This window comes from Dermacentor andersoni, chromosome 1 (genome assembly GCF_023375885.2).
Source record: "Dermacentor andersoni chromosome 1, qqDerAnde1_hic_scaffold, whole genome shotgun sequence".
NCBI classification, from domain to species: domain Eukaryota; kingdom Metazoa; phylum Arthropoda; class Arachnida; order Ixodida; family Ixodidae; genus Dermacentor; species Dermacentor andersoni.
This window is the reverse complement of record NC_092814.1, coordinates 350,602,276-350,612,652: the sequence shown is the minus strand read 5'-3', so window position 1 is coordinate 350,612,652 and position 10,377 is coordinate 350,602,276. Positions and strand designations below refer to the sequence as shown.

The 10,377-nt window shown below is 46.8% G+C and overlaps 1 protein-coding gene across 1 annotated transcript; it reads left to right on the top strand.

Annotated features, from left to right (window-relative positions):
- The first annotated feature begins 5,977 nt into the window (after positions 1 to 5,977).
- On the top strand, positions 5,978 to 9,489 carry LOC126516583 (uncharacterized). Its single transcript, XM_055063817.2, has 3 exons — positions 5,978 to 6,058; positions 7,652 to 7,822; positions 8,701 to 9,489. The coding sequence occupies exons 1-3, from the start codon at positions 6,050 to 6,052 to the stop codon at positions 9,190 to 9,192; spliced, it is 672 nt and encodes a 223-aa protein (XP_054919792.2). The 5' UTR covers positions 5,978 to 6,049; the 3' UTR covers positions 9,193 to 9,489.
- Positions 9,490 to 10,377: the final 888 nt, after the last annotated feature.

Below are 10,377 nucleotides of genomic sequence, written 5' to 3'. Positions count from 1 at the left end.
GAAAGTCTTGCAAGCAATTACCTTACATCTCGCGTTGTTTGCTCTTGTTTCTTCTTTTCGAATCCTAACTCTTCATTCGCTTCTTCGAGCCAGACTTGTAGGTTATGAATAACATGTAATTAATTATTTGTAATTGATTTTGGAAGTCTCACAATTTATTGCCTCTTCTACTCGGTAACGCACACTGTAGTTCAGTTACCTTTTTGTGTGATGGATCATACATATCCAGTTACTTTATTGACGAGACAAGCTGTAACGGTCGATCGACGTAGCTCTAAATATTTTAATGTCGTCATAGCTGCAGTAGAATGCCTGCTGTCGTGCCACGCAGCAACCTCGCGATTGCGCATGTGCAGACAGGCAATTCATTTCGTCATCTTGACTCGCTACCAGATATCGGCCGACGAAATGAACGAGCGCTGCTATGGTTCCCTAGCGACGACCAGTTTGGACGTGGATGTCGAGAAATCAAGTACGGGTGATTTTTTCAGTTCTTCAAGCGGCCAACCGCGAACGCCTCCTCCGAGCCCTGGGAAAAAATGAAGCGCTGTGCTACATAGACGCGAGCACCGCGGCAAAGACTAACCATTAATTCTGTGAAAAAGGTGTTGGTTAGTGAGTTTTCAGTGTCGCTGAAGGAAACGAAGGAATATGACCAACGAAAGTTTTGAAAAGCAGCTGTTATGGAAGATCAACAACGTGTGAAAGGCTACAGTGGACGTTTCGGAAACTTAAATTATGGGCTTTTACGTACCAAAACCACTTTCCGATTATGAGGCACGCCGTAGCCGAGGACTCCGGAAATTTCGACCCCCTGGGGTTCTTTAACGTGCACCTAAATCTAAGTACAGGGGTGTTTTCACTCCCATCGAAATGTGGCCGCCGTGGCCGGGATTCGATGCCGCGACCAGCAGCCCAACACCATAGCCGCTGAGCAACCACGGCAGGTCGTTTCGGAAAAGCCAGGCCACCTGGTTATATATGCTGCGTCTGTGCAACATTAAAAAGGTTAAGAGGAAAGAGCTATCGATTGCATTTTGCTAATTACTCAGTCATTTTCATGGGGCAGTAACGCCGCACTCTAATTAATTACAACTTTTAAAGCGAAAGCCTTTCTAGGCTCATGGCGAAGTTTGTGTTAGCAGACCTGAACTCCGGAGTGTCCGCCGAAGCGTCATCACGCCATATGAAGACAGATTAAAGACAGATTAAAGAATGAAAAATGATTGAGAGTGACAGTTAGTGAATGATAACGTTATAATAGAGATTGGTAGAGGTTAATAATGACTAGAAATGACTAATAATGACTGCTAATGACTTGTAATGACTACTAATGACTCCGAAATGACCAATATGTCAACGACGGCTTGTAATGACCACAATTATTTAGAAATGACTAGAAATGTCTAGTAATGAGTAGTAATGACTAAAATGACTACTAACGATTTGTAATGACTACTAATGACTAAGAAATAGCCAATATGTCTAACGGCGGCTTGTAATGGCCACAGTTGATTACAAATGACTAAATATGCTTACTAATGAGCAGTAATGACTTATAATGACTGAAATAACTTGTAATGACTACTAATGACTACGAAGTAGCCAATATGTCCAAAGACGGCTTGTAATGACCACAATTGATTCATCATCATCAGCCTGGTTACGCCCCTGCAGGGCAAAGGCCTCTCCCGTACTTCTCTAACTACCCCGGTCATGTACTAATTGCGGCCATGTTGTCCCTGCGAACTTCTTAATCTCATCCGCCCACCTAACTTTCTACCGCCCCCTGCTACGCTTCCCTTCCCTTGGAATCCAGTCCGTAACCCTTAATGACTATCGGTTATCTTCCCTCCTCATTACATGTCCTGCCCATGCCCATTTCTTTATCTTGATTTCAACTAAGATGTCATTAACTCGCGTTTGTTCCCTCACCCAATCTGCTCTTTTCTTATCCCTTAACGTTACACCCATCATTCTTTCCATAGCTCGTTACGTCGTCCTCAATTTAAGTAGAACCCTTTTCGTAAGCCTCCAGGTTTCTGCCCCTACGTGAGTACTGGTAAGACACAGCTGTTATACACTTTCTCTTGAGGGATAATGGCAACCTGCTGTTCATGATCTGAGAATGCCTGCCAAACGCACCCCAGCCCATTCTTATTTTTTCGATTATTTCAGTCTCATGATCCCGTTCTGCGGTCACTACCTGCCCTAAGTAGATGTATTCCCTTACCACTTCCAGTGCCTAGTCACCTGTCGTAAACTGCTGCTCTCTTCCGAGACTGTTACACATTACTTTAGCTTTCTGCAGATTAATTTTTAGACCCACCCTTCTGCTTTGCCTCTCCAGGTCAGTGAGCATGCTTTGCAATTGGTCACCTGGGTTACTAAGCAAGGCAATATCATCAGCGAATCTCAAGTTACTCAGGTATTCTCCATTAACTCTTATCCCCAATTCTTCCCAATCCAGGTCTCTGAATACCTCCTGTAAACAGACTGTGAACAGCATTGGAGAGATCGTATCTCCCTGCCTGACGCCTTTCTTTATTGGTATTTTGTTGCTTTCTTTATGGAGGACTACGGTGGCTGTGGAGCCGCTATAGATATCGTCCAGTATTTTTACATACGGCTCGTCTACACCCTGATTCCGTAATGCCTCCATTACTGCTGAGGTTTCGACTGAATCAAACGCTTTCTCGTAATCAATGAAAGCTATATTGATTACACAATTGATTACAAATGACTAAATATGCTTACTAGTGAGCAATAATGACTAATAATGGCTGAAATGATTTGCAATGACCAGAAATAACTATGAAAATTACTAATATGTCTAAGGACGGCTTGTAATGGCCACAGCTGATTACAAATGACTAAAAATGCTTAGTAATGACCAGTAATGACTAATCATGACTGAAATTACTTGTAATGACTACTAATGACTACGATATAGCCTATATGTCTAAGGACGGCTTGTAACGACCACAATTGATTACAAATGACTAAATATGCTTACTCTATAGTGAGCTGTAATGACTAATAATGACTGAAATGACTTGCAATGACTAGTAGTAACTATGAAATGACAAATATGTCTAACGACAACTTGCAACGACTACAATTTATTAGAAATGACTAAAAATGCTTAGTCATGACCAGTAATGACTAATAATGACTGAAATGACTCGTAATGACTACTAATGACTATGATATGACCAACATGTCTAACGATGAATTGTAATGATCCCAATTGATTACAAATGACTAAAAATGCTTAGTAGTGAGCAGTAACGACTAAAAGAAAGAAGAGAAAGAGAAGAGGCAAAGAGAAAAGGCGAATGATTAGAGAAGAAAGAGTAGGCTTTCGCTATTCACCTCTTAAGCGAGATCTTAAGAGACTCTGTAAACTTCCGATGCATGCAGGCGCGTCCCGCGCTGAGCGATAATGTTGCACATTTGTTAGCCGCTGAAAAGTGGTCACTGGAGAAAGATAAACAAGTACTCGTGTCAATGCCCCACCTCTTAAAGAAAGCATCGTTCTGATGCTGCAAAGAAACACAAGAGCGAAATACAAAGGTACCCGTGGTAAATAAGAAACAGCAACAAAGAAACGAAGTCCCGAAGTTCGCCAGCGGGCGTAGAAAGGTTTAAGACGCACCACGTGGACGCCTTCAGGTCGTGCGCGGCGCCGCTGTGATTGCTCAGTGCCGCCTGGCACGATCTCACAGTCCAGCACACCAATACGTCGGATGATCTTGTAGTGTCCGAAATAGCGCCACAAAAGCTTCTCACTAAGTCCTCTTCGGCGTATTGGGGTCCAAACTCAAACACGGTTGCAGGGCTGGTACTCGACGTAGCGTCGTCGAAGGTTGTAGTGCCGGCTGTCGGTGCTCTGCTGGTTCTTGATGAGCAGGCGGGCGAGTTGTCGTGCTTCTTCGGCGCGCTGCAGGTAGATGAGAAGTTCTTCTTTACGAGGACGTCGTTTTGCAGGGAAAACAAAGACGATCTTCGACTAAATGCCCTAGGGACAATGTCGGTGCTGCCTTCAAAGTACTCGACGAGACGAGCGATAACGTTGAACATTCGTTAACTGTTGAAAAGCAGTCAGCGGAGAAAGATGAACAAGTACAAGGGCCAATAAACTTTCTCAAAGTTTGGTACAGGAGAGTCCCGCACTGTGAAACGCAGTCTTGCAGAGTTGTGACGCGACTAAAGAAAAATGCAGCGGGCAGTCAGAATGTTTGCTGTCTGCCGCTTGAGTAAATTCGTAACGCAGTGTTGCTGACTGAAACCTCATGTGTTCTAATAATGTGCTAAATAAGTTCAGGTGAGTATGACCTGTGCGACACCGTCAGGGCGCAAATTATTTATGAAACAAGCAAGCGACATATTGCTCAGGAAGGCGCAATTTTCATCATATGTAAGCTCTAAAGCATGTGCGCAGCCCTATAGAATCGAGTCTGGTGGACACGCTAAGCTAACCCGAAGAATATCCACATTTTAACCGCGACTGTCCAAAGGATATTCACTGCATACCATGTATATATCGGTCACTGACCGTGGCTTGCTCGTTTCATTCAGCTAAGGGATAGATAAGAAGTATAGACGTCGTCATCGGTCGTGGCGGAGGATTAATTGCCCCCCAAGTAATTGAGGATGCGGTACCGTGAATTTTTATTTTCTTATAGCTTTAAAAAAAATAGAAAAACTCAGGTCTCCTGCCACCCAGAAAGCGAAAACATCACGTCTCCGTACAGTGTAAAATAATTTACACCATTAAAAGTGAAAAAGGGTACGTTATATAAATCACACCCTAAGGGTGTGAGCAAAACGTGAACAAGGTGAATGCAGGAGCCAACGTTTCGACAAGTGGACTTTTCTTCAAGGCGAAGTACGCTTTCCTCGCCACAGTATGGGGTTCTTCTAAAGGGGAGAGGGTGTGAGGCGGGAAGGTATGGAAACGAGGGAAGGTGTTTTCCTCGTTTCCCTCGTTTCCGCCCCCTCCAGCCCCACACCTTCTCCCCTTTAGAAGAACCCCACCTATATATACTGTGGCGAGGAAGGCGTACTTCGCCTTGAAGAAAAGTCCACTTGTCGAAACGTTGGCTCCTGCATTCACCTTGTTCACGTTTTGCTCATAGTCTTGAATTTCCATCTTCCGCATTCCCCGTCTTTTCCCTAAGGGTGTGAGTTATAGACACGCTTACACCCTTTTTCACATTTAATGGTGTAAATTATTTTACAGTGTGGCGGGCGTTTGGCAATCATTAGACAGATGGCATGCCTCGTTCACGGGGAAAATTATTGTCGGTGTGACACCGCCCCGTACACAGCACGTACAAATCTCACTAGAATCCGATGTGTGAAATTTTAGCGGAGGCACATCAAAGGTTTGTGGTCATAAACCATTTCGAAACACCTAAGAGTGTGTAAAGTGCGATAATTGTAATTCTTGGATGACAATCACTAAAGCGCGGTTCTAAATATTTCCCAAATTACATTTATACTGTTATAGCTTTAAGACATATTTTGAGCTATCCTGCTTCACAGAAACATCCTGAATGTTCCGAACGCATTGTGACATTATGCAGCCGCTGGGCTGGCATATATGTACTTACATGCAACGGCCTGCATTGACGTCGCTATGGGACCTACGCGTCCTTGAGCACTGTCATTACTAAGCGGCGAACAGACGACAGAAACGTATAATGCGAGATAACTGAAGAGCTGAACGGACAAGGCGAAGGAAATCACACACGCGGCGCTTCCAAGATGTTTTACTCTGCTCGAAGATAGTGTTCGTGCGCGTCCCTTCACGATCGAGGGAGAGGGCAGTGCAAGGCGGGCGCCCAAACGGAGAGTACAGTACATACACAGAGCAAGGGCGTGTGTGACCAGTGCATCTGGATCGTCCCCACTTTTGCATGCATCCCGGCCAGGCCGCGCACGCTCGGCCGCATTGGCTCGGAACGTATAAAAGGGCCGCCGTCCGCCGTCGTGGACGCAAGGGATCTCGCCACCGCACCAGCAGCGGGAGCAGCAAGCAAGCATGTGGAAGGTGAGACGAGCGCCCTCCCGAAACCTCCGACTCGAATTCGGAAGGCTCGGGCGTTGCGGACAGAGCCTGTGTTTATTATTATTATTATTATCATTACTATTATTATTATTACTAAGTAGGCAATGCGGTAATGTCTTAAGAAGGCGAGTCTGAGCGTCCATATATTGCAGCGCTCAAACTGCACATCAAATCGTTCCGGTGATGCAGACTAAGATGATTCAGGTGATGCAGACGGTGATTCAGGAGATGCAGACTAAGATGGGTGTTGCGGAGTTAACCTGTGGCCATAAAGAGATCAAAGACCAGATGACAAATGCAAATTTTCGTGATCGTGGAGCAATCGTTGGATATATGTATATGTGTATATATATATATATATATATATATATATATATATATATATATATATATATATCGATCATGCATGTTCGGATTCTATATACTAAAAGTGTAGTAAATCCATTGCTGTCATATATAGCAAGAAACTGCAACGTGCGCCGCAGTCCTGTAGACTCTTAGACAGTGGGGCAGGCGATATTTTATAACTTTTAGGTCCAATGCTTTTACCTAAAATCCCACGCATCTATCGCGAGTTCCGTCATTGGTTGTCGCTTTTCAGCGTCTCAGACCTCGTGCCGGAACTATCCAATTTCATGCTGTAATCATGACGCAATGTACAACTATACCTGACGTATACGTTTGAGCGATCTACTGCTATCACGAACGGAGTTTGTGGATCGAAAAACGACTCGCTCTGCCACGTTTACTGTTGCGGATTAAGTTCTGCGCAACGAGCCATGGAACAAAAAATATTAGGCGAAAATACAGCAGTGTACATTAGAGAGCAAACGTGGGTACAGCCGATGCTTTGTAGTCGACATTAAGAGAAAAAAAATGGAGCTGGGCAGGCCATGTAATACGTACAGGGTAGCCAATCGGTGCTCCATTACTGAGTGGTTGCCAAGAGAAGGGAAGCGCAGTTCAGGACGGCAGAGAATTAGATCGGTGGTGTAATGAAATTAGGAAACTTGAAGGCATGACTTTGAATCAGCTAGCACAAAACAGGAATCGTTGAAGTTCGTTGGGCGAGGCCTTTGTACTGCAGTGAACAGAAAACAATAGGCTGATGATGATGACTGTGATGCCACGTTGGGGCGCTGTCCATGGCGGATATATCTGCAAAGGAAGAAAATGATAATAACATATAATAATGATATAATAATGATCTTTATTTATTTCAAACAACAAGGTCTCGGATACAAGGGCAAAAGGCAGATGGGCTCTGCCTTTTGAGATAATTCTCTCAATCACACGTACCACTCATTTTGCGAAAATTTCTATACTTTGATAGGTGGCTGGAGTACTGCCACACAGTTCGTACTTCACATGCTCTCCGCAGGTCCACTATACAATGTCGATAGGGGGCCTGCTAAATCTTTACGCTGAGCTGGCCGTTTGCAGCCCAGCGTATACATATAAATAAAGGGACAGCTAGCAGGCCGCACGTTAGCACTTTAATTGTGTTATTACATTGCATACGATACTTGTGCACGTGGCTCTCGCTGAGAGAGGGGCTTCCGGCGCTATGCGCAGCCAGCGATCTCCTCCGCCCTCGTCTTCGCCGTCCTTGCCAATGCCCGTACTCTCCACGGTGGATACGGTGGTGCTGCTGTCGGCGGTCTCGGAGCAGTCGGCGTTGGGATCGGAGGCGGCTACGCTGGACGTGGATACCTCGCCGGCGGCGGTGGCGGATACTATGGAGGGGTAAGTGGCCAAATAATTGGCGGACCATACCGATTACACCACGTTCCACCGGAACGCCATATGAGCCTTTAAAGCACGCATTTAATTTCTTGTTCCCTTTTTGCAATCGCCACTACTGAGAAAGACAATATCCTGTCATATGACGTGATATTCTCTAGCTCTCAAGTGACGGTGACGCAACTTAGTTGTCTTTATGAAACATTAACTTATCGCAGTAGAGGTCGTGTTCGCAACGTTATGCAGGATGTCTTAGAAAATGCGTTGGAAGTTTCCTAAAAGTAGTGAAGACGCCAAAATTAAGTATTTTTGACAGAATTCCTTTTACCACAGAGGCTTACGTTATAAATTAGCTACGAGTTGTGATTAGAAAAGTAATTATTAAAATTCGAGTAATTTTTCGACACACAGTCAGACCACTGATCTCGATGCAAGACTTGTATTCCGCCATCCGTGGACTTTAAAGCGGGTTTCAAGATATATAAATAATCCGTCTCTTTCCGTTAAAAAAATATTATACTAATTTTCACAGTTACTCGTCTAATCACTACCTCGATTCATTTTAAAATGCAAGTCTCTGCCGCAAATACAATCCCCCCAAAATTTCTTATCTCGTCTACGCACTTTTTGAGACACGCTGTATAATTATTCACCAGCACGCACAGCGTGTCATAAGTTAAATATGAGATGCGAATGCGCAAATTTTCGTTGATAAGTGCTCTTTGTTATTGGATGGCCGCCTTCGCTAACATGTGCAGCACCAGAATTGGCTGTAACAAATCTAGCGTAAGAGTTCTTCGTGAATACGGGCCCAGTTCCGTCTGCTCCTGGCTGAGCATGTTCACAAAGTGACGCGATTTAACGCGCCGCGCCTCGTGCAGGGCTACAGGGCCTACGAAGACAACAGGCCGAGGCCGTACAGCTTCGGCTACGTCGCTCAGGGAGCGGACGGGTCCAGCTCACGCCAGGAGGTCGGCGACGGCAGCGGCAGCGTCCAGGGAGTGTACACCCTGAGCACGCCGGAAGGTGGCCAGCGGAAGGTCAAGTACACGGCCGATGCGGCAGGCTTCCGGGCCGTAGTCGACACCAACGAGCCCGGCACGCAGAGCGAGAGCCCCGCCGACGTGGCCTTGCGGTCGTCCTCGCCGCCGGCCTACCTGCTCGCTTCCAAGTACGGCGCCGCCGGGTCGTACGCCGGGGCCAGACCGCGAGTTGTGTACAGGGGCGCCGGCGGGCTGTACGGAGCGGGCGTCGCCCGATACGGGGGCGCTGGCCTTTACGGCGGCCTCGGCGGGGGAGGCGTCGGAGTCTACGCCGGTGGAGCCGGTGTCGGAGTGCTCGGAAAGCACGGCGGTGGCGTCGGGTGGCACTAGTGAACCCGCCGTCTGCCTCTATAAATATCCTTGTATTTGGTACGGGAGCTCTTCTACGCCACTTTCGCCGTTTCATATGTAGTCCTTCTGTCCTACATGGTTTCGGTGTGTCGCCGTCTGCTTGCCACTGGGGAATGAGCAAGAAGCCCCGCTCGCTGGATGCTGCGGCTGCTCAAGGTGTTGGTGACAAATGGGTGATGTGCTCTGCTTCGCTGCGCGTTAAGAAAATAAACGTCCAATCGTTTGCAACAAGAAAACTGACTTCGTATTGGTGCATTTTGCCGAGCAGTGAGCTCCACGTGAGGAAGCAGCAGGCACGGCATGAACCTAACTTAGTGCATGTGAAAGTGCGATATAGACTCACGTCTTCTCTTTCTCTTTCACTCCCCCATCCCCATCCCTACGTGTAAGGTAGCAAACTGGATTCAGTCTGGTTAACCTCCCTGCCTTTCCTTCCTCCCTTCTCTCTCTCTCTCTCTCTCTCTCTTGCTCACAGCACTGACAAGTTTTGCGGCATTTCAAGACAATGCTAAGCTCTCAACATTGTCCGCTTGGGTTCACAAAAAGATCCAACATCAAAGAAAGGAAGCGCTGCGGGGTGGTGACGACTCAGTGAAACATGACACGTTTTCACATGGTACGAGGTGTCCAAGCGAATAACCTTGGAATCACACCCACGGCAGCGTTATTGTTCCTTGTAAACCGAGCAACCCCAGCGAATTGACCAGAGGGTTTGTGCTCCGAGTCGTGTGACAGAACACATTTATTGCGATAGCAATTATATGGACACCATAGGCGGATATCTGCCGTCGCCGTGACGTTTCGTGTAAAGTCCGAGGGCAATAACCTCGTCGCCAAGCGCCGCATGCTTTATGTGAGAGTGGAAGTGTGCGAGGGCGAGCCGAAGATGGTGGCTCAATCTCGCGCGCACAAGGAAGGAAAGCGGGGAGGAAGCGCGCCGTCGTCCATCGCGCGGAAGGCACCGAGGGGAGGGAGGCGGTGGGGGCGTTCTACTCCAGCGGCTGCTGCGTATGGCGCGGCCGCGCGGGCCCTATCTTGAAAGAGACCTGCGATGGGAACAGAGTGAGCCGAGTGCACATAGCTTGTGTGCGCTGTATTCCAGCCGCTTGGTCCGCGTTGAAGTGAGAGGCAGCACGAAGGTCAATTTGTTCTCTGCTGCTGCCG

Coding starts and splice junctions, on each gene's coding strand:
- LOC126516583 (XM_055063817.2), top strand. Junction 7,823..8,700: donor GTGGCGGATACTATGGAGGG/GTAAGTGGCCAA, acceptor CGCCTCGTGCAG/GGCTACAGGGCCTACGAAGA.